This window comes from Neomonachus schauinslandi, chromosome 4 (genome assembly GCF_002201575.2).
Source record: "Neomonachus schauinslandi chromosome 4, ASM220157v2, whole genome shotgun sequence".
NCBI classification, from domain to species: domain Eukaryota; kingdom Metazoa; phylum Chordata; class Mammalia; order Carnivora; family Phocidae; genus Neomonachus; species Neomonachus schauinslandi.
In genome coordinates this window covers 1,885,091-1,907,829 of record NC_058406.1, presented here as the reverse complement: position 1 = coordinate 1,907,829, position 22,739 = coordinate 1,885,091, and the positions used below count along the sequence as shown (strand labels likewise).

Below are 22,739 nucleotides of genomic sequence, written 5' to 3'. Positions count from 1 at the left end.
CCCTCGGCCCTCCCACTGGCTCAGTCCCCTCCCGCCGGCCCAGGGCTGGGCGGGGCAGAGGGCCGGCCGGCCCAATCACCCACTTCCGGCTGGGAGGTGGGGAGCCACAGTGGGCGGGGCTCAGGGCGGCCCCTCCCCCCTCGGCCCTCCCACTGGCTCAGTCCCCTCCCGCCGGCCCAGGGCTGGGCGGGGCAGAGGGCCGGCCGGCCCAATCACCCACTTCCGACTGGGAGGTGGGGAGCCACAGCCCTGGCTTTCAAACCGAAGCCGGAGCCCCAGCGAGCCCTCACCCCAAGGACGGCACTGCCCAGGCCGAGAGGGGCACTGGACAGGGGCAGAGGCATCGCAGGCCGGCAGGGCACCACCCAGCCTTCCAGCCTGGCCTAGCAGCGAAGAGCCCAGGCCAGCCTGCCCCTCCCCAAACGCACGTCCAGGGCCTGGGGGAGCAGATGGGCTGTGAGGGAGGTGGGCGCCGGGGGGACATTCCAGTGGGGTCCCCAGACCCACTGGCCAGGCTGAGCCCTGCAAGGGAGTGTGTGGGGATGGGGGTCAGGAGCCACTGGCTTTGCCCACGACGCTCCATGCAGACAGTCAGGCCAAGGCCACAGAGGAGCATAGGGGACCATGAACAAGGGGGCCACACAAGGCCCCAGGACCTGACACAGGCGCCCACACTCGGGGAGCAGGCCTGGCCCAGGGCACCTTGGGCATTTTGCAGGGACTCATCTGGCCTTCTCCTGGGTGAGGATTTCCATGGAAATCCAGGTGTTAAAGAAATACTTTAATGTTTATGAAAACCTCAGCATCTCAGCACTGGCCCCGCAGTGTCACCTCCCTCTGGCGGGACCTCCTCTCCAAAAGTGGGGCCGCCCTGGATGCCAAGCCCTCTGTTCCACATGAGGACGAGGGAGGGAGCTGGGCCCACATCCTGCACAACAGCCCTGCAGGAGCACAGGGTCCTGGGGGAAGGGCAGGGCTCCTCCCTGGGGTTTGGCCAGGGGTCAGGCGACCTGGGCCACCCCCCCCCCACCAAGAGCTGGCGTGGAGGATGCTCCCCGGGGGCGGGCAGCAGAGGAAGAGTCTGGATCCGGTACTGCAGACCACGGGGCCTCGCGGGGACCCACGGACTATTCAGGCTCCTGGGACAAGCCCACCTCGTCCAGGAGCCTGGCCGCTCACTGGAGCGTGGATGGAAGCAGAGCTCGGCCTAGGTGCTGGGCAGGGCGGGCTACACGTCCGTCTCCACGCGCAGCCGCTCCATCCTGCGCACATTGCCCTCCACGGCCACGCGGCTGGTGATGCACCGGGCAAAGTCCTCGGGGAACCAGCCCATCTCCCCATCTCTCAGCCGCTCGCCGTAAAACCATCCTGAACACAGATGTGGGGCAGGTGAGGGCAGGATCCGGGCACCCCCAGCCCTCGGAGCCGCTGTTCCAGAAGCTGCCAGGGCCAGGCCTCCCATAGGGCAGACCACCACCCGCTCCTGCCAAGAGGGCCTGGCTCCAGGTCACAGGGGCACCTGGTCCTCTAGCAGCTGCTCAGCCGGGACACTGGCGTCAGGGGCTGAGCTGGCCCCAGCCAGCTTCACATGCCCTGTGCAGGCATGTGCAGGGGGGCCCCCAGGAGGAGCAGAGCCTCCCTCCTCCCGCGGAGGACACAGAGTGACAGAGAAGCTGATTTTGATCCTGTGACTCAGACACGTTTGAAGAGGTCCTTGAGGGAGGGTGCTGAGGGGCCTCGGATCAGGCCCACCATGAGCAGGCGCAGAAATCGCTTCTGGGGGGCCAGGCTCAGGGTCAGCTGCCCGCACCTGGTGTGCTCCAAACATCTGCGGGGCCGCTGGCCTATCCCTCTGGGGTCCACTCCGCCTACATCCCGCCACCACCCAGGCCCAGCCCCGGCGTGCTCACCATCCTCCTGCTCCAGGACCAGGACCACGTCTGCCTGCTGTAGCGTGATCTCGTCCGCCTGCTTGGCCAAGTAGGCCTTGGTGATCTCTACCTGGCGCAGGTCTGCAGGGGTGGGTGGGGGTTGGTGTCAGTGACAGAGCTGTCCCTGAGAGCGCAAGGGCCAGGAGCTCGGCAGCCCCCAGTCGGGCAGCGCTCCGCCTCCTAACAGTTCCCCTGTGGCTTGGTCTCGGTGGGGCCTGGGGGCTCTGGACACGTGGCAGCTTCCGTCCAGAGGCCCCAGGACAGGCTGCTCCTGATTTCAGAGCCAAAGCACCAGCACCAGCAGAGGGGGCACCCGGCTTCTAAGGGGCAGGGCTGGAGCCGGGGCGACAGATCGACGGGCCAGCCGGCTGCCCCGCTGTGGCCTCAGTCAGCTCCAGTCCCTGGGCATGGGGCAGCATTCTCTCCCTGGCATGGAAGGGAAGGCCCTGGGACAGAGCTGGGTCGCTGTGCACGGACAGACACACACAGACGCAGCTCTGGGGTCCCTCGCCTGGGTGGGTCACCCTGGGGCAGGCAGTGGCACGGACAGAGGGCTGGACAGTGCCTCCTAGCTCCATGCCAACCCCCTGCCCAGGCCCGGGGAAGGGGCTGTGAGCCCTGTTCAGGGTGGAGCAGACGCTTACCTCCTTTGTTGGTGGGGCCCTGCCCCTGCCTCTCCCTGTGAGTGAGCGCGGTGATCCACCGGGCCCGGTCACTCCTGCAGGTGGAGAAGGGGTGCGTGAGGCCCTGAGGCCACTCTCGCCAGCCTGGGGACCTCTAGCTTCACACGCCCTGCCCCCAGTGCAGCACCGTGGAGAGATGGGGTGTCACGTGGCCAGGGGTTCCTTGAGCGTGCCCCACAGCCCTCAAGGTGCGACGGCAATGACGATGAAGGTTCACGCTGCTGGGGCGCCCTTTCCTGAGCCCCATAAACCACTGAGGGACCATGTGTGGGAAGTCACAGGGCAAGGAAGAGTGGCAGGCAGGCTGACCCTGAGTCTCACCTGCCCAGGGTCCCAGAGTCAGGCAGCAGCCGCACCCCCACACCCCAGGCCACCCTGTCTGCTGGCGCTGGGCCCCAAGCCCACTGCCCCGTGTCAGTTCACGGTTTTTAACCTTTAGCCTCAGTTTCTCATCTGGAGGGAGCATGGACACAAGCCAGCCTCGTCCCTTCCTCTGTCGTCTGCTGAGCCCCGCTGTGCTGTCATCTCTGTGTGCTGCCCAGCCCCCCTTCCAGATGGTTCTGACCTCACCGCCCCCCACTGCTGGCACCTGGGCTCTGGCCCTGCCGGCTTCCGGGCTGCTTCTCAGCAGAGGCCTCCTGCCTCAGGGCCTTTGCACTGCTGTGCCTCTGGCAGGCCCTGCTCCCCAAACGGCACCGTGCCAGTCAGGCTGCCCCCACCTGGCGCTCCCTTCCCTGCCTTGACTTCCTGCTTCATTGGTGCCCCTGGACACAGCCAACGGTCCAGCTGCTCATCTGGCTGAGGCGTCCCCCCTCCCAGCAGTGTGACCTCTGGGAGGACAAGGCTGCCCTTGGCCTCTGCTACAGGGCCCGGCACACAGCAGGTGCTCAAGAACTCGATGGCATGGACCCCTCCTCCCGGGAGCCCTCCCCTGACTCACGCCAAGTCGGAGGACAGCAGGATCTGCTCCTGGCGGCCCTCACTGTTGCGTAACAGGGTCACTTGGAAGGGGTGTGGCACCGAGGAGCTGCGGCTGCCACCGCCCCCCAGCAGAGAGGGGTCGGAGGGCTCCATCTTCTGGACCCGGATGTGGTCCACCTGGGCGTAGTCCTGAACCATGAAGCTGTCCTCGCTGTAGGGAGACAGGTGGGCGGCCAGATGTGACAGGGGGTCTGTGGGCAGCCTGGGGCTCCTGCCCAGGTGGAGGGCACGCAGCCAGAAGGATGCACCTGAAACTGCCCCCCAGAAAACAGAGGCCATGTGCATTCTCGTCCTTGTGGCCTGGGTGGGCAGACCCTGGTCTGCCGTCAGTGAGAGGCACCCGGCCGCTGCCAGGGACAGGCCAGGCTGGGAGGGGGCCCCCAATTCTGAGGTCAGAGGAGGCTCAGGCGGCTGCCCCCACACCCCTCTGGCCCCGATCGCAGGGCCACACAGCCCGGCACCCAGGGTGGCCCACCTTTTCTTCTTGGTGACTACCAGAACGTCGTTGAACAGAAATAGGTAGCACGTGGGCCGGCTGGCTAGTTTTCGGAAAAGCCCAGTTTCTTCTACCACGAAGAGTTCCCCACGCTTCAGCAGCCAGCGGGAGGCCGAGATCAGTGGGAGGGACTGGAAGGAAGAGCCGGTGGGTGCCGGAGCTGGGGGGCGGCAAGGATGGGCGGGGATCCCTGCCTCTAAGGACTGGGTGACCGGCCTCCCTGGCTAGACCAAGGAAGACGGGGAGTTGTGGCCTCCCCTCAGACAAAGGGCTATTCTGTTGGCCGACAGGCACAAGTGGGACAGCGGCTCTGTGCCAGGTCCCGGGCCCAGATCCTGCCCAGCAACCAGGACAGGCCCGTCCTGCCTCCAGCCAGGCCCAGGGGCTCTCCTAGCACCCGCCGATCACTGTCCCCGAGTCAGAGAGCGAAGGCCATCGTGGGGAAGCCTCCACACACCCCTCACACCCTTTTCCAGACCTCTGTGCCCTCCCTCGGTCACTCCAGCCTCCCGGGCAGCCTCTGGAGGTCGGCAGCCCAGCCCGAGCGAGGACAAGCGGAGGCCGGGCCCACAGAGCTGCCTCCGGGCCAAGTCCCGCAGAGCATTCCCATGGGAAAGTGTGTCTGTCTGCGCCTCACTTTATGCTAGACTTGGCCAGGGGGCTTCGGAGGGCCTGTAGGATGTCTAGACCCCTCCCCAGACTGAGGGAGGCCAAGATGTGAACTGGCCCCGACATTGTCCTTTCCCCGTTCTCAGGGAGCTGTGAGGAGCCCTGGCCGGGGGCAAGCCCTCGGGGCAGCCCTGGGGGTGAGGGCAGAGGCCAGAGAGACCCCAGGCAGGAGGGCGGCAGAGCTGAGCCTCTGTGGACAAGGGGGCAGGAGTCACAAGGGACGCTCCCCGGTGGGGAAACGGGCCTGGAGAGGCTGAGGCAGAGGCCCCGAGACTGTGACCCGACCTCCGAGGAGCTGGCTCAGGAGGGGTCGGAGCGCCCACCTTGACCTTGCTGAAGTCGAGCTGTGTATGCAGCGTGTACATCTGCTCCGTGCGCTCCATCTTGTGGGCCCCCTCATTGCACTGCTTCACCAGCTGCAGGGGGGCCGGAGAGCAGGCTGTGCTGCGGGCTGTGGCCCCCCGCCCCAGGGCTGTCCTCGCTGCCGCCCCCCGACGGGCTCACCCATCAGGTTCAAGCCCCACTCCCTCTGGGCCTTGGTTTCCCCATCAGCACCGTGAAAAGCCTGACGCAGATGATGTGGAAACCTGCTTTCGGGGTTCCCACCATTGGGTGGGGGCAGGGGCAGACCTTGGCTCGATCCAGGTGCCCCCTCCTCTCCCCTGGACCCCCCTCACCTTGCTGATGGCCTTGAGTGCGCGGCTGGCGGCCTTGTATCTCTCGGGATGGCCTTGACTCTTGAGGCAGAGAGTCTGCAGAGGGGACCCCGCATCTCAGGCACTATGTACCCGGCTGTGCTCGGGGCCACATGCGGCAGAGGATCCCCCAACAGCACACCCAGGTGGGGGCCGCGGGGAGGCTGAGAGCCCGTGTCCAGCGGGCTCCTGCCAGGCCCCACGGGGGTGCACAGCCCCCAAACGGCTCTGCCAGGTCAGGCTCTGGTGGGTGGGACCCTGGAGAGGGCACCCTCCCAGGACCCCAGCCCTTCCAGGCCTCGGCTGTCTCGGTCCAGTCTGGGGGGGCCCCCACAGCCTCTATTTCGACACTTCCGAGGGGCCCCGGAAGGCCTGACGTCCCATCTGGCCTGGACCGACGGTCCTCCAGGCATGAGCCACGTGCTGCCTCCGGGGGCCTAGCGGGCTCCGGCCGTGGGAGCACGCGCTGTGTGCATGTATGTGCGTGTGTGCGTGCACGTGTGCCTCTCACCCCCACCCACCCCTCGGCCCCGGGAGCAGGCATCGCAGAGGAGCGAGCCGCTGCAGGGAGCTCCTAGAGCCCCTCACTCCATCCACCGAGGGGCAGTGAGTGGTGCCCAGGCTGGTCCTGCCTTGTCCGTGCGAATGAACCCTGCGAACCTACAAAGAAGTGCATGCAAACCCACAAAGTGCTGGAAGATTCCGGGCAGGGAGCCTCGCGGGTGAAGGCCGTGAAAGCCGACTCGTGAGGACCAAGGAGCGCCGGGGAGGGTCGTGAAGGAGCGGTGCTCGACCAGAAGCGGGGGACCGGGCCGACCTCCTTCCCCGGCGGGGGTCTGTGCGGCATACTCACGTCCGTCAGGAGGGGCAGCCGAGTCACCCTCTGCATGGGGAGGATCAGGAAGGAGATCATGGGGAGACCCCCGCATGCGGGACGCTTCTCGATCTCCTTCAGGGCCTCGTGGAAGGCGGTGTTGCTGTTTCTGCAACAGAGAACAGGGCTTGCCGTCGGCCGTGGCGCGAGGCCGGGTGCAGCTGGCACGAGCCGGGCGGCGCGCAGGGACGTGCTCCCAGACCAGGGCGCCCGGAGTGGGCCCCCGGCCGCGGGGAGGCCGCGCTCACGTCAGCCTCTGCAGGGCGCGCTGCTGGTAGACCTCGTTGGAACAGTAGGCGACGTAGGGGTGGAAGTGCTTCTCGGCGTGCTCCTCCAAGATGTCGCTGATGTCCTCCACGCAAACCTTTGCCTTGTGCCGCTGCTCCAGGGCCTCGAAGAACCTAAGCGGGCGGGAGTGCGGTGAAGGCCCGGCCGCCCACCGCCACGGCGCACGCGGCGGGAACCCAGCAGGCGCGTGGGGGGCCCACCGCCCGGGAAGACCCCAGGACAGATGAGCCTCTTAAGCCTGGAATAACTGGGCAAACCCAAGGCCAGCTCCGGTTAGATTCTGGCAGAGATCCCAGGAGACACGCAGACAGGCAGGACGGAGAACCTGTCCCTCTGATTCCATTCCCGGGGCTTGGGTCAGACCGCACCCTCTGCCCAGCTCGATGTGCGGATGGGGGCTCTGGGTGGACTGCCCAGCGGTGGCCACCAGGCCCCACTTTCTCCTGGGGTCCCCTTCTGAGATCATACTTGGCCGCGGAGATCAGGAGGACACTGACTGGGGTTGACCATGCTTCTGCTTCTGTGGACCACTGCTACCACAGCTGGGCCTGGCTGGACCGGCACCAGGACGTCTGGTGGACCCGAGGCCCCGTCACCTCCCCAGGCCCTGGCCAAGGCAGCCGGGAGGTCCTCCCCCTTCCCGGAGGCTCCTCGGCCCCATCCTGGCCTTCCGCCTCCTCCAGTGACCGAGTCTCTCCCGTACCCGACTCTGAAAGCCCCGTTTAGCTGGGCTCCTGGGACTGCCTGAGGCAGCCCTGTCTGGAAGATGAGACAGCTGGCTGACCTCTGGAGGGCAGAGAGCTGCGTCCCCAAGCACATATCCACCCCCCCGGGCGGCCTGAACCCCCAACCTGGGGCTGACCAGGCCGGGGACGGCCAGCTGCACGTGCTCTTACTGCTTACCCCGCCCGGTGGGAGGGATGGGATCCAGCACTGTGACAGTGAGTCAGGGCTAGGGGACAAGGCCGGGGGCAGAGGGGGGGAGGACGTGCCAGGCCCTCAAAAACGCAGGCACCACAGGGCCTGCCGTCAGCCCCATCTAGCACCTAGGACGGGGGTACCACCTGGGTGGGAGGATGGGCAACCCCACCCCCCTGGAAGATGGGGCCCTTGCTCTGGTTACCCTTGGTAAGGCTGGTGCGGGTCTCAGGGAGGGCAAACAAGCCCCCGTTTTGAGGACGGGGATCCCTCAGGACCCTGCCCGCTGGGCCTTGCCTGACCCTCCAGCCTCGGGGGCACCATGCGTCCCACAAGGGGGAACACTCTGAGATCCCCAGGTCCTGGGCAGCCTAGGCAGAGGGGGACGGTGTGTCAGGAACAGACAAGAACCTGCCCCCTCAGGGAGGGCTCGGGAGGCCCCAGCTGCCCAGATGCAGGGCCACTCGCCTGTGTCTGGGTGGGTGGGCCACGCCGGTCAGCACCTCCCCCAGGCGATTCCAAGGGTTTCTGAGAAAGTTCTGGGAAAGGTAGCCATGAGCTGCTGACCCAAGAAAACTGATTCCCAGAGAGGCCACTGTGAATGGCTAGGAGCTGCCAGCACCCGGCTGGGGGAGGAGGCTGGACTGGACAGAGGCCGGCCAGAGGCTCTGGGGAGCTCAGCACCAATGGGACGGCTGGCCAAGGGTGGGCCCACACCCTCCGCTGTGCTTCAGGGACATGGAGCAAAGGGTCAGAGCTGGGTGGAGGGCAGCCGCCTATCCCAAGCCCCCATGGAGTCAAAGGTTGCAGGCTTCCCCAGGCTGGTCACTGAAGCTCTGCAGCAGGACCCGTCTCCAGGGACAAGATCGCACCCCCTCCCCCTGCATGGCTCTGAAACTTCATGCGGGCAACAGGTAGCAGGTGCTGGGTGGGGCTCAGGGGACGGGTCTGATGCTGATGTGAATGAACCGGGGCTGAGCCACCTCCTCTCACCTGCCCCTACCCTAGTCCTCCAGGGGGCTCAGGGGACCCCCCTCCTCAGGTGAGGGAGGATGCTGAGGCATGAGGGAGGGTGTCCCGCGGTGTCCTGGGGCCCAGGCTGTGTGGGGCTGAGCCCTCCGTGGGAGTAAACACGTACACACACTCGGAGGCACATGTGTGCACACACACACGCATGCACACACCTGTGCAAGCACAGAGACACCTTCGCTCCGGCACATGGACGCGCACACACAGGCCCGCGCCAGCCCCTCTACTGCTGGAGCCTGCAACCAGAGCCATGGGCCGGGCACCAGACGCCGCCGGGCAGAACATGACCCGAGGCTGCAACTCGAGGCCCCTCCTGCCCGCTCCGTCCCGTGGCCACCCCACCTTGTCGCTCTGCCTTCTGCACCGGGCGACCTGGAGGGAAGGTGACGCCATCTAGCAGGTGCTCCACCCTCTCAAACATGCAAGGGACAGGGTGCTGGGGGCGGGGTGCTCAGCCTGTCACAGGGCCCAGCGCTCGGTGGCCTCAGGGCCTGAGGAGGTCCCCGTGTCCCCTCCCAGCCAGCGGCCGCTCCAAACCTTCCGCCCATGGTCCCAGCCCGGGAGTCCCCAGAGATGCCTTGCCGCCATGCTGCCCCAGGGGCGGGGGGTCCTGGCAGGCACGGGCCTCACCTCTGACTGGCGCTCAGGACGTCCAGGATGTTGGAGAAGAGGTGGTGGTGCTCGGTCTGCGTCATGGTTGCCCGCAGCTCTCTGGACTGCAGGAACTCGGCCACCAGGATGCCCAGGCTGTGCTGGTACGAGAACTCCGACGTGAGGATCTCAAAGATGGCCTGGCGGGGACGAGAGCGAGCAGTTGCCAGGGCCACCGGTCCCCTCGGGGACACGGTCAGGGTGCAGGGCAGGCTGGACCCGGGCCCTCGGACCAGACCTGGGGCGAGGCTGTGAGCCCGGCCGTGGGGACCAGAGCCCCACATCTGCGCACGCGCTCTGGCTCAGCCTCTTGTGGGCTGTGATGCTGGACAGGACCCCCACCTGCGTCCAAGAAGGGCTGACGGAACCCCCGCCCAGCCAAGGGCATTGCCAGGAGAGGGGAGGCATCGCCGTGGCTGCTGTCCTGCCCCACGTGTGTTGTGTGACCCACACCAAGTCTGGGTCACAGGGCTGGACACCCCGCCCAGCCCCTCACCTCCTGCCTCTTGCGCTCCTCAGCAGGCAGCTTGTCCAGGAGGCCGGACTCCACCACCTGAGGAGGACACCGGCCTGGGGGTCATGGGTTTTGCACATCCCGGAAGCCCGGCCTCCCCTCTGAAGAGCCCTGGGGCCGCCAAGGAAGAAGATGGGCGTCCAGAGGGAGTGGCCGGCAGACGCCGTTGGGGTGGGGAGGGGGCTCTGTCCGCAGAGCTGGCCTGGGGGCCAAGAGGCGTGTGGGGACAGGGCCACAACACAGACACACTGGCGCAGGCGAGTCTGCGCCCTGCCCAGGAGGTTTCGGGCAGATGGCCCAGCTCTTCATGCCCGCAGGCCCCGGGGCCGCCAGGCGGCTAATCCCCTGCCTCTTCGTCCAGCCCAGAGGCTGGGCTCCGATTCCCCAAGCTCAGGTGGCCAGGATCATTATCTCCGGTGGCATGTCCTGGACTCTACCCCGACCCGGGAGACACACACCCGCAGCCACCCTCCCTGCCCCCAGGCTACAGGGCACCCTGTCCCTGGGCTCTCCGGGGATGGGGGTGGGTCAGGAGTGTGGCTGTCCTCCTAGGGTAGTGACACCTGCCTCCCCGCACACCTGCTCAGGGCACCAGGGCCTCTGTCCCAGCCAAGCTCTCCCCGGGGCCCCCTGCAGGCCTGCCGGGCAGGGACCCGCTCCGTTTCAGGTGTGGACAGTGAGGTGGGAGCTTGGTTCTCTTGAAGCCGAGGCCCGGCCCCCTCCCTTCCCCTCCCGTCTCCCCACTCGGACCCTCCTGGCACTCTCCTGGGGGCAGGGCCCTCGGAAGGGGGTCAGCCCGAGTAGGGAGAGGGCGAGGGGCTCACGTGCGGGAGGCTCGTCACACATGCGCCGATGGCATGCGGCCCTCGTGGCTCCCCACCCCCCCACCGTCAGACCCACATCCACAGTGTCCTCAGGGCAGGGCAGCTCTGAGGGCACCAGGAAGGGGGCTCCCCGCTGCAAGCTGGGCATAGAGGGTACTTCCGGAAGGCTCCTCCCCACCCAGGAGGACCCAGGCTGGCTTCGAGGGGCCAACCGCCCACGGGCTTGGGCTCAGGGCCTCAGCCCACCATCCCGGCCCTACCTCTGGGAGCTGGCTCCAGGTGACCTGGGCAGGCCGGTAGCTCTTGACTACGATGGGGGCATCCGCCTTTCCCGTTCCATCAGGGCTGGACGGCTCATCGAGCAAGTCATCGTCAGACTCATGGCTGGTGTTCAGGCCCCGCTCCCGGATCTCCTGGTAGAACCCAGGGTCTGGGGAGAGAGGGTGTGTCACCTGCAGGCCTGGGGGCTCTGAGCGTGCATGCCCCACTGGGAACCTGCAGGCTGAGTCCTCCCAAGGGGGCTCTGAGAGCATCAGGCGGCGCAGGGCCCCCCAGAGCAGGCTCCTCTCCGGCTGGCTGGCTCCCATGGCTGGGCCGCCCCAGCCCAGCACAGGGGTGACGTCCCAGCGCAGAATGTGGCACCTTCAGACCAGGGCTGAGCTGGCAAATCCGAGCCACAGGGGCCGCCTTGGGCGGGGGCCGTTCCCAGGCTGGGCCGAGAGCACTGGGTGCTGGCTCCCGGAGCCCACCCCCGAGGCGCAGTCTCCCGCTCTCGGGCTCTGCAGCATCCCCACTGTGACGGGCTGGCGCCGGGCTCAGGGCAACCCCCATGCCCTCCTTCCCATCTGAGACCTGCTCATCATTGCTCCTCTTGCTGGATCCTGCCCCCAGGCCTGTGGTTGTCCACAGAGGCCGGGGGCTGGCAGGGAGGGAGGGCCCTTCTTGGCTGGGCCCTCGCACAGCCACTGGGTGCTGCATCCCGCTGGGCAGGCCCCTACCCCCACCTCCCTGTGGGGGCCCATCGGCATCCCACCCCTCAGCAGGCTGACGCACTGCTCTGGGCCCTCCTGAGCCCTCAACACTGGGCTCCCTGTATGCCCGTGAAAACGGGCAATGCACACAGCATGGGGGTCCACACCCCGGGGCCTCTGGCTGGCCTTGGTCCCACCCATCCCACTACAGGCCTGGCACACGCATGCTTGGCAAACATCTCCTGGGGTCTGTCTGTCCCCTGCCCTTGGAACGGCACAGAAGGGAGTACAAGGGAACTTTCTAGACCCATCGGAACGACATAGTCAGATGAGCCACCGGGACCTCCTGTCCCTGGAAAAATCCCTTTCAGCATGTTCTCCCTGCACTGCACCAGCCTCCCCTGGGCCCAGCCTGGCCCACGGAGGCCTCCTGAGGTCGCCTCCCTCGGCCCCACTCACCGTCCTTGAAAGAGCCCTTGTGTGCGCGTTTCCGCCCCAGCGTCCTCTGTGCAAACAGGAGAGACACAGAAACGCCAGCAGTCAGCAGGGAGGGGAGGCAGCTGAGTCTGCAGCAAGCCCTCCACCCGGGGGCCCAGAGACCCCACAGCGCCATGCGTGAAGCCCTGCTCAACAGGAGGGGGCTCTGCCGGCCACCCAGAAGGTGCTCGATAAAGGTCGGCTCGCTAGGGAGGCCGGACCACGAGCAGAGCTGGTAGGGGCTGGTAGGACGGGGTGGAATGGGGGCTCAAAGCAGGCAGGGCAGGTTAACTGAGAGCTAGGCAGATCCAGGAGGGCTGCCTGGAGGAGGTAGCAGGACTGAACTAATCAAGAGGGGGTGCCCAGGGAAGTGGGGTGTTCCGACTGGGTGTGAAGGGAAGCCTGGACGGGTCTGGTTGGAGGGGCTGAGAAGGCCCAGGGGTGGGTGCTGGGGCCCCACGCAGGGCCCCACGCAGTCTGGGACCTGGGGCAGCAGGAGAGGCAGAGTCTAGCTCCCAGCTGCTGGCAGGACTGCAGAGAAAGTGGGGGTGGCAGGGCTCTCAGGGCCCCCACCTGCGGCCCCACCAGCTGCCTGCTCAGAGCCTGCCTCCTTGGCCGGACAGTTTTTCCTGACCCAGAAGCTGTGCCAGTTCCAGGAAAGCGAGACCTGGTTTCTCGAACGAGTTGGGGCCTGGAAACAACGCTTGCTGGGCTGGAAGGTGTGGCGCCCCAGCCACACCTGGCCTGCTCCCCCCACCCCATGCCCCCCCAGTGCCCCTCCTGCCTCCAGGCCTGTGTCCCTTATTCACACCTCTGCTTTAACCCTTCTTCCTCCAGACCCTCTCCCGACCCTGCCCCTGCCCTGAGCTCCCGGGGAGCCAGTCTCTTCTCTGGGCTCTGTCAGCCCCCTGCATGGCCCCAGCCCAGACATGAGCACTCCAGGGCCCCCTGCCCCCTCACTGCCCTGGGAGCTCCCTGGGGCCCTGCCTGCCGGGCTCCCCTCAGGACCCCGGCACCAGATGCGGGAGAACTCGGGAAACATCTGTTGCACCCGTGAACCAGCAGCGAGTGAGCGAGCAGGCAGCTGGCCTGGTCCTGGGCGTCTCCGGGAGGCACAGAGGGGCTGTGCCCCGCCCCGGTGCTCCTCTCTGCAGGCTGACGTGCCCGCGCTGACGGTGGGCTTGGTTCCTCCCCAGGCCGGGGGCCACAGCTCAGTCCTGGGGGGCAGCCCCTGGCAGAGGCGGCCACTGGGACGTCAACTCTGGGCACGCGGACCCCGAGCAAGGGCGCCCTTCCCACCGGCCCTGCGCCGGTCCTGTTCTGTCCAGAACACTGAGGCAGAAGGGCCCCATCGGGCAGGGGAAGGAGGGCGTGCGTGCAGAGAGGGCGTCAGACTTCTAAGCCCCGGACGGGGGCCCCTCAGGCAGACTGACCCAAGCCAGGTGCTGCTCCGAAGCCCTCCCTGGAACTTGTCCCACAGGCAGGCTGGCTCCCCTTGGGGCTCAGAGAGAGAGGCCGGTCCCTCCAGAGGCTCTGCTCCCCACTGTGGCTGAGAGTGGGGACCCCAGAGCCTGGGGGCCTGGGGAAAGCCCTCGACCTTTCTAAGCCTCAGCTGCCTCATCTGTAAAATGGGGATGTTCTCACTCTGCTCACAGTCGGCCTGCCGCACGGGACTGGGATGAACGGAGTCAGGTGCTTGCACGCAGTAGGTGCTCACTGGGCAGCAGCCGCACGATCAGGTGAGGCCCCGTCTACGCCTATAAGCTCGCGAGGCCCCTTGAGGCACGGCCCCCGCCCCAGTGTCCAGGGGGACAGGCCCCTACCTTATTCTTGGCCGGACACCGAGCAGAAGGTGGGCTGGTCTCCTCAGCCAGAGCCTGGAGCTTGGGGCTGAGCTGGATGGGGACCCTCTCCCTGCCTGGAGCCCCCAGACCCTTCATGGCCGCCCGGTAGGACTGGTTCCGTAGGTTCCGTCTGAGCGCTCCCTCGGGGCCCGTGTCCACGTCCATGTCGTCCAGGGAGAAGCTGGGGGCGGAGACGAGCCGGGGGTCCCGCCGGGCAGCCTCCTTGCTGAGCACGGCCGCCCCGAAGCTCTGGTGGCGGGCTGGGGTCTTGGCCTTGCTGGATACAGCCAAGCTCCTGGGGATCAGCTGCTGAGTGCCCATCTTGCGGGCCGCAGGGCTCTGTGTGCTTAGGACGACGGCCCGTGGCTCCTTGTCCTTAGGGGACAGAGGTGGGGACACGGAGGTATCGAGCTGGAAGGCGGCATTGTCCCCGGCCTGCAGGGAGTCCCGGACCATGGGCAGCCTGGACGCCGGGTTCCCCTTGGCATCAAGCCGTAGCTCTGAGTGGAAACGGTATTCCAGTAGCTTCTCTTCCAAGGAGCTGTCGGAGTGTCGCTGGGACATTCTGAGTGGCCACGGTGTCCTGGGGCAAAAGCACAGAGGTGAGGGCAGCATGCAGACGTCCATCCCACAGCCCCCCTGCACACGGGCCCATCCACGGCTTCCCAGCATCTGCCCTGGCCAGAGACCCCGCTCGGGACGTGGGGCTTGGAGGCCTGGAGCAGAGCTGGGATGGCACGGCCCACAGCCGCCACGACTCCCCAGGGAGGTGTGCGGGGGGTCGGGAGGCTCAGGCCTGCAGGGCCCCAGGCTGCTGGGACTGGGGCAGAGGACAGGCGGCCACCTGCTTCCTCTGGTGGGTACACACACTGAGGACAAATCCCCACACTGGGGGTGCAGGCGTGGGGCATGCGGGGCGCACAGACCTAGGGCCCCGCAGACCTGAGCTGCATCTTTCCTGGGCCTCTTGGCACCATTTCTTCCTGGTCAGTGAGAGCATGGGGATCATGCCATCTGTGCGGCTCTTCTGAGGCCTGCTTTGGGTAACGTGGTAGTGACCCCAGCCTCTGCCTGGCCCCCAAGCTCCAGAGCGCACAGGGCCAGGCTCTGCCGTGCTGGGTTAGGTCTATGATCCTACCCACTCCCAAACACACTGGCTGTCTTTAGTCTCATTTTGCAAATGAAGAAACGAGACCCCGAGAAACCCAGGAGCTGGCCCTGGGACGGGGGATAGGAGGCGTGGGTCACCAGCATCTGAACCCAGGCCGGTCTGATTCCAGACCCTTTGTCTTCGTGGCCCCATGTGGCGGTACCACCATGGCTGGTTACGCAGCCTTCCTACACGTCCAGCGACACACGTGCCTTTTCCCACATTTACGAACTCGGAACGGGGCTCACGATCCCTTTCTCCAGAGCGTGGCTGGGCACGGTCATGCCCACTCTCCCTGCATCCCTTGGATGCCCAGCCCTCCTGGGGTCCCGAGTGCCTCAGACCCTCAGCTGCGCAGAGCCCACCAACCAGTGTCTGTAAGCGTTTGTGGGCTGGTTGTTCAGCCCAGCCTGGCTCATCCCGGCCGAGGGCGCCCTGCTCTGCTGGTGTGGATGGGCCCACGGCCGCCTTTCCACTCAGGGCCGGGAAGAGCCAATGCCAGCCTCCTGGGCACCCGCCACCGTCACTGCCCTCTGCTATTTTCTCCGCCTCTGTTTCAAAATCCACGAGTGGGCGGAGTAACAATGAGGCCGGCCTCCTGAGGGTGCAGGAAGACTCCTGGCCGGGCGCGGGCCACACTGCTGGGATGAGGACAAGGACGAGGATGGAAGGCCATCTCACACTCCTGCTCCTTGCTCCGGACGGACGGGCGGAACAGGCACCAGCTCAGGAGAACTTCGCAGGACTGGAGAAAACTCACTCCGTGTCTTTTCCTTTTAGTTTCAAGAAAAGCGAGCAGAGCCGCCGTCCGCACCCTCTTGCAGACACACGGCCTGTACGTGTTACAAGGGCCGGGCAGGGCTGGAAGCCTGTTTTTCGGATGGGAGAACTACGTCTCCAAGTCACCAGCCCAGGTGGCTGAGGCTCAGCTCAGAGTCTCACCACGGCGCCCTGGGCCGCGTTTGCGGCAGACCTGGGAAGGGATGCAGCCCGTTTCTCCAACGGCCCTGTGAGAGTGAGGGTGTCACCTGCTCTCTCCCACCCCGGGGGGCCTGCAGCCAGAGGCGCCGGGGCCGGTGCATTCGAGGGACCCCAGGGAGGCCACCGCGTCTGTCCCAGGACACACCAGGCAGGTCCCCGCCCAGGCCCACCTCCTACACTCGCCGCCCAACCTTGCATCTGGGTGCTTCCCCTGGGAAGTTCCAGGCCTCAGCTCCAGAATCCGTCCCCAAGGGGCGAGCAGGGGGCTCCGGAGGGGCCTAAACCACAGCGCAGTCGGGGTGCCGGCGGCAGTCAGAAGCCTGGCCCCCCAAGCACCGCGCCCCCCGCCCAGCGCACACGCTCTCTGCTAAAACCACTGGAGAGGCGTGTGCAGCTGAGCCTCCCGGTGACAGGGAGGGGCTGCCCGCAGAGCCCCGGCCACCCCCACGCCCGGAGAACGGCCCACACATTCCTGGGGACATTCTGAGTCACCGGCAGCTAGGGCGGGTTGTGCCATCCTGGCTCACCCACCCCCACGTTAACTTTATCTGCATTTAGCCAGGCCTGGCGGAGAAAGGAGTTTCTGGTAGACTTCGATCTATCTGCAGTGCAAGCGAAGTGCGCCCCAGCGGGTAGGTAGCCCGGACACTGGGAACTTCTGCGAGTCCTCTCTTCTACCAGGCACTTACCGCGGGTGCGTGCCACGCTGCTGCATGGAGACCATGCCTGCCCTCCTCCTGCCCCGCCCCGTCCTTCCTGTCCCTTGTCCCCATCTGAGGCCCCAGGCTTGGGTCTTCTTGGCCCCGTCCTCTGGGCCTGGACCCTGGACCCAGCCAGGGCACGCCCTCTCCCAGCGGAGGGCAAAGTCTGCTCTGCGGACAGAGGCGCTCCAACAGGAACCTGTCGGGCGAGCCACCGCCGGGCGTGACCCCCCTTCCCAGCAAGGTGGCCGCACCCACAGGCCTGGGCTGCCACCAGTCCAGGGACCAGGCCTGCAGGAGGGCAGGCACCATCCAGGGCTCTGCAGGGCCTCGGGACCAGAGCCAGCTCTCGGCTTCCGCCCGCATCAGCACCCATGTTGTCTTCCTCCTCACGTTCGGTTTACCAGAGGTCCCTGGACACGGGTCCCAAACTCAAGGAGCACCAAGAGCCTATCACGAAAGGTCCCCCACGGGCCGCCGCCCCAGCCTCCACAGCTTTCCTGACTTCTGCTCCTCGGAGAGCATCTAATGGCAGGCAGGCATCGGCCACGCTCTCCCGGCCGCGTGGACGGGATTCCAGCCCCGACGTCGTACCCGGGGGCTGTTTGCGTCAGCTCAGGGAGCTCGGCCAGCAGGGGCTGGACGCCAGCGCCTGGCCTCCCCTGTTAATAATTCCCTCTTGTTTACCCGCGGCTCTCCTCCTGCTCCTTCCCGCTCCCGCCTGCGGTCCGCGTCCCTGCCTTGTCCACCTGGACCATATGCTCCGGGTTTTCCCAGAGACCCTGTCCTCTCTCCCAGGCCCCCCTTCTCTGCCCCTACCCCCATCCCGGTCCTTTCCTGGAGCCCCCCATCTATCCCAGGCTACAAGAGGGAGATCTTTGTCCCTCGGGCTGGTAACTGGCTGAGATCAGAGCCCGTGGGAGATGATTTCTTCCAGAATGGAGGAGGCCTCTTCTCTGGTCTAGCGTTCCGCTGCGGCGAGACATCCTACGGGCTCCGACCTCGCCTCCCCAGACTGTGGCCTGAGGCTCTCCCCTGCCCTGCGGACGTGTGGCTCTCCCTTTCCGGGGGAGTTCTGGTGCTCCCGGGGACAGCTCCAAGTTCACTCTCTGAGCCACGGACTTGCGCCTGCTTCCAACCCCGTCCTCGGGTCTGGAGGGTCTGGGCGTATGCCGGTGACATTCCATACCTTCTCCCACCTGTTTTCTCCAGCCCCTTTTTTAGGGGCAGCCTGGAGCGGGCACTCAAGCCCCTGGCATCACCTCTGCACCCTGGCCTCTCCCGTCCTGCACTCTCATCCCTCTGCCCTCCCGTGGGAAGGTCCAGCCTTTCCACCAAACTGGCATTGTTTGCCCCGTCCTGCAAGCTGCGGTTGCCTGCTCTTCACTCAGAGCACCCTGATCCTGTTCTATGATGCTTATAGTTCCTTTCTGTCCCTGGCCTGTCCCTGCCTCATCCGTCTGGGCCTCTGCCGTCCCTTGAAGGCACCAGGCTGTCCTCAAACGCCCGGTGGTCCTGCTGGGCTGTCTGCTTGGACTATGCAGAGAAGATGGCCATGCGTCGGGAGGCCGGTGTGCGGGGCTGTGCGCACGCCCATGAGCTGCTGCCCCGCAGGCTCCTTGGGCCCCCAGCCTCCCAGCGTCTGCGCCCGGCGGCCTCTCCCTTGGCAGGCTGGCTCTTCCAGTGTCCTCGCTGGCTGCTGGCCTTCGCTGGGTGTCCTGGGGCCAGTGCAAAGGAGGGGCCGAGGGCACAGACTCTCCTCTCAGCTGCCCCTGGGCAAACGCCGGCCACACCGTCTGGGCAACAGCCTGCGGACTCGGGTCATGGGTGGGGCTGCTCCCCAGCACAGGCGGCCCCGCAAAGCTCCTCCAGAGATGCCCAGGGCAGCGAGGGCTGCGTGCTGTGCGTCTGTCTCCCCGGAGAGTCTGTGGGTCCTTCGGGAGCGGGGACAGTCGTCCTGTTCACATCTCCTGGCCCCAGAGTTGGGCTCAATCCCCACACTGATGCGTGAACGCTGGCTATCATGGTACTTGCCCTGCTTGGGTGCCCTCGCCCTCGTGCCTCATCTTCCCCCAGAGGCCCTGGGTTCCATGCGGGTACTTAGCTTCCAGCCAGCAGAAACCACCAGGGCTGCATCACCGGGGGCTTCCGGATCCGTTGGGGTGACTTCCTGCTGTTTCTGCTTGGGGGTCCTGGGGAGGCCGGTCCACTGTTGGGTCCTTGCAATCCATGGCTCTGAATCTCCCTCTACCACATGTGCAGGGCAGGAAAGGGGCACTTGCAATGGGGCACGGAAGAAAGACAGCCGGTGGAGTCGGGGAAGGACCAGGAGACCCGACTCAGCCGGGCCAGGCCGAAGCTGCACTCGGCGTCGTCCTGGCTGTGGTGCGGCCTGGCCCGGCCTGCTGGGGCCCCTCGCAGCCCAGTGCCCCCCGCTCCCTCGTTCTTCCCAACAGAAGAGCTTCCTGGGACTTGGGAGGCCTCTTGCGGATGGGATCAGCCCGGCCTAGACCTGTGGCTCTGCCCACAGCTGCTCCCAGAGCCAGCAGGACCCAAATCACTCCATCCGAGGGGTCTCTGTCCTTCTGCCCTGGCCTCTAGGTCCGGCTGACCCCACCCCGGCTGGTGGGGCTTGGCCTCTCCAGCACCGTCCGCCCGACCCTGGTCTTTGCTCAGGCTAACTCGAGCCACAATGATGGTCTTGTGCTCGGGTAATTCCGCCGGGCCAAGCTCAAACCTCAGAGTCACACGGGATTTGGGGGCAGGATTTGGCGTTGTGACTCACAGCGCACAGCAGACGGTTCCATTTGCAAGGCGGCCAGGGGTGGCTCAGGGACTCTCAGCTGGGGCAGCTTTGTGCCCCCCGCCCAGGGACACTTGGCAATGTCCAGAGACATTCTTGGAGGCCGCAGCTGGAGCTGAGTTACCGGCCCTGCGTGTGTAGGTGGGGACCATGGGCGCCCCACAACAAGGAACTTGCTGGAGCAAATGTCTGGAGTGCCAAGATGGAGGGCCTGGCTTTGCTGACCAGAGGGCCCCCCCATTCACGGTGGGGGGCAGGAAGACCCACCTGGCCGCACCCAGCCTCGCCCCCAGCCTGGCAGCGGAGAAGGGCCGTGCTCTGCCTGCCCTGGGCAGCAGCCTCCTGCGGCCTCTTGTTCTGAGGCTTCCAGGCCCGGGGAACAGTCACAGAGAAGCCCATCCTCCCGGCTCAGCCTGCCGTGCTCCCCGCCCCACCCCCAGGGCCCACCCATTGCTCGCCGGCTCCTGTCTCTCAGTCCAGAAATCCCATAAACCTGGCCCCCGTCCCAGACTTGGCTGACACGCAGGGTGTTTCCCCAAAGAAGCCCCAGATGGGAAATCAAGAGCCCCGACTCCGACAGGTAGCCTGGCCAGGTGGCCAGCAGGTGTCTTCCAAATTCTTTCTCCCCACTGTGTCTGTAGTTCCTCACCGACCTTCCTTCTGGAAGCTGCTATGTTCCCTGACAGGTGAGGAAACCAGGTGGGGTCAGGCTGTCTGTCAGCAGAGAGCCGGGCGAGCAGGGATTCTCGCTAGAAATAAAGACGCTCTTACACACGGGTGGCCGCCCGCGCATGGAACTGCCATGGGCGAAGAAGACGAGTAGCTGCCATCCGTGTGGAAACCGAAACTAAAATTCTGGGCCCCGGATGCAGGGTGAGCCGCTGTGCCCATCCCAGATCCCGCACACAAACGGCGGTCCTCGCGGGCGGCGTGCCTGGGACCCCCAGCAAGCCGCCGGCCTGCCTGCCTCAGTGCCTCAAGCGCAGGTGAAGAGCTGTCCATGCAGGGTCGGAGACGAGCCCTGGGAGCCAGAGCCCGCCCGGCATAGGTGTCTCCCACACAGGAGTGGGGAGGGGGCCCTCTGCGCGGCTCGCTCCCTCTGACTCTGCAGGTGGCTCTGTCCAAGTGACTGGAGACCTCACTTCTTCCGGGAACCCCCGAGATCCTGCCTCCCCCCGCTCTCCCCCTCCAGGACTCCGGGGAGCCCCGGGCAGCGCCTTTCACCCGCCCGCCCGGGCAGAGGTTCTGTTCCTGTGGCCCGCGGCAGTGTCCGGGGAGCATCCAGAGCAGAGGCTCAGCTGCAGCTGACTCAGTACCCTCTGTGGGTACTCGGACTACTCCCCTTTTTACAGAGGACACTGGGGCCCAGAGGGCTTCTGTAACTTGCCTGAGTTCACAGGGACCCAGGATTTGAACCCGGGGGCCACACCCCTAAGCACTAGGTCACGGGGGTGTGGGGTCAGACTCTGCAGGTGCCCCCTGAGCCCCCACACTAGGAAGGGACGACTGGTCACCTGAAGGACAGAGGGAAGAGTCAGGCTCTCCTGGGCTCCAGGTCGGATGCAGAGATGCCCCCATGCCCAGTGCTGGGCTGAGGTCCACCCAAATCTCAAAAGGGATTCTTGCTTCCCAGATGCAGGAACGGAGGCTGGTCAGCAGTAAGAGGAGCCCAAGGCCCTCAGGAGCTGCCCCCACACTCCTCCCTCCTTCCGCCCTTATTAGTTATGAGTGAGCAGGACACCCGGTGCCGCTGGGTCTGCCCCCCACATCCACCATAGTTGGGGAGGCCTTTGTTCTGGTTTGTTGGAGGGAGGGTCTTCATTTGGGGGGCTGCTAACTCTTGAGGCCAAAGCGGATTTGGGCAGCAGATTCTCCAGAGTTTTGGGGGAGGGTGGTTTTGTTCCCCCTCCCGACCCCCATTTTCAAAGGTCCTGGGGCTCCCTAAGGGTCTCCCCGCTCTGATGTCTACACAGGAGAGCCTGCGACAGAAGCGTCCCCTCTAGGGTGCCGACGCGGGCCCCTGGCTCCAGGGAAGACAGGGGGTGGGCGGTGGATGCCCGAGGCCGTGGGTGGGGTCCGAGCCCCGGGTCCAGCCGCGCCGGTCCTGCGGGCTCCGTCCCCGGGGCAGCTCGGGCGAAGGGACGGAGCCGCGAAGTTTCGCCGACCCGCGCAGCGCTGGGGGAGCGCGGGGGAGCGCAGGGGAGGAAAGGCGCCCCAACGTCACCGGGCCCTCCCCAGCCCCCAGCTCGCTCACCTGTCCCCAGGCTCACCTGTGCCGCGGGGCGGAGGACGTGGCGGCGAGCGGGCGGCGACTCCGGCGGGTCTAGCCTGCAGGCTCCGCGCCCCGGCCGGGCGGCCGATGTGGGCCGCGCTCCGAGCCGCCTCCGGGTCCCTCCCAGTCCCCGCCCCCCACTTCCTGCGCGGCCCCGCGGGAGGCGCCGGCGCGCGGCCGTGCGGCCAGGTGGGCGCCCAAGTGGGCGCGCAGGCGGGCGGGGCGGGGGCCGGGCGGGAGGGGACGGCCGCGCGCCCGGGACACCTGGCCGTGCTGCCTGCGTCACCGTCCCCACCTGGCCGGCCGGCGCTCACGTGACCCGCTGGCCGGGCGGGCTCACCTCCGCAGGCCGCCGGTGTCCGCCCGCGGCGCCGCCCCCGGACCGCCCACCCCGCCCGCCGTGTGGCTTGCGGGTTTGGGGCGGGGGTTGGCCCGGCAGTGACCCTGAATCCGCTTCCACGCTCCTTCCGGGCCTCGCTAGGCTGCCTCCTCCTCCAGGAAGCCCTCCGGGAAGCTGACTAGCTCTGCCGGGAACCTGATCTTTTCTAGGCAGAAGAGGCCCCAACTTCTGGATTCTTTGAACAGTGGCGGCCGGAAGGCGGCCCAGCGGGGCACAAAGCACTCTGGCTGCCTTTATGGTCTGGTTGTGGATGTGAAATGTTGGTGTCCGGGAGCAAACAGTCGAGAAAGAATTCTTTGAAACCTCTTCGGCGCAAAAAGGGTGGTTTTATGAAAGCATGGGGACAGGACCCGTGGGCAGAAAGAGTTGCACTGGGGTCCCAAGGAGGAGCTGATTATATACTTTTAAGTTGGGAGGGGGTTAGGGAGAGTGTAAGTCTCTAAGGAATTTGGAAGCAAGGTTTCCAGGACCTCATGGGGCTAGCTGAGGTTAGGAAAAGGTCGTTTCCGAAATCAGAGAGGGAGACAAACCACACGAGACGCTGCTTAACTCTAGGGAACAAACTGAGGGTTGCTGGAGGGGGGAGG

General features: G+C 66.3%; 1 protein-coding gene across 1 annotated transcript; it reads right to left on the bottom strand.

The window, feature by feature from the left end:
• Window positions 1-806: 806 nt before the first annotated feature.
• On the bottom strand, window positions 807-21,766 carry ARHGEF16 (Rho guanine nucleotide exchange factor 16). Its single transcript, XM_021683370.1, has 15 exons — window positions 21,751-21,766; window positions 13,825-14,428; window positions 11,984-12,029; window positions 10,814-10,983; window positions 9,712-9,768; window positions 9,195-9,355; window positions 6,578-6,730; window positions 6,309-6,438; window positions 5,438-5,512; window positions 5,084-5,176; window positions 4,071-4,222; window positions 3,555-3,746; window positions 2,576-2,649; window positions 1,911-2,012; window positions 807-1,368 (listed from the first exon to the last, which is right to left on the bottom strand). The coding sequence occupies exons 2-15, from the start codon at window positions 14,407-14,409 to the stop codon at window positions 1,229-1,231; spliced, it is 2,130 nt and encodes a 709-aa protein (XP_021539045.1). The 5' UTR covers window positions 14,410-14,428; window positions 21,751-21,766; the 3' UTR covers window positions 807-1,228.
• Window positions 21,767-22,739: the final 973 nt, after the last annotated feature.

What these genes read in the sequence shown, in the direction of transcription:
- ARHGEF16 (XM_021683370.1), bottom strand. Translation starts at nt 14,409, where the DNA reads ATGTCCCAGCGACACTCCGACAGCTCCTTGGAAGAGAAGCTACTGGAA. An exon ending in GGTGTCCGGCCAAGAATAAG is followed by an intron (nt 12,030 to 13,824) that starts GTAGGGGCCTGT and finishes CTGTTTGCACAG; the next exon opens with AGGACGCTGGGGCGGAAACG. An exon ending in CACTCAAGGCCATCAGCAAG is followed by an intron (nt 5,177 to 5,437) that starts GTGAGGGGGGTC and finishes GCCCCCCTGCAG; the next exon opens with CTGGTGAAGCAGTGCAATGA.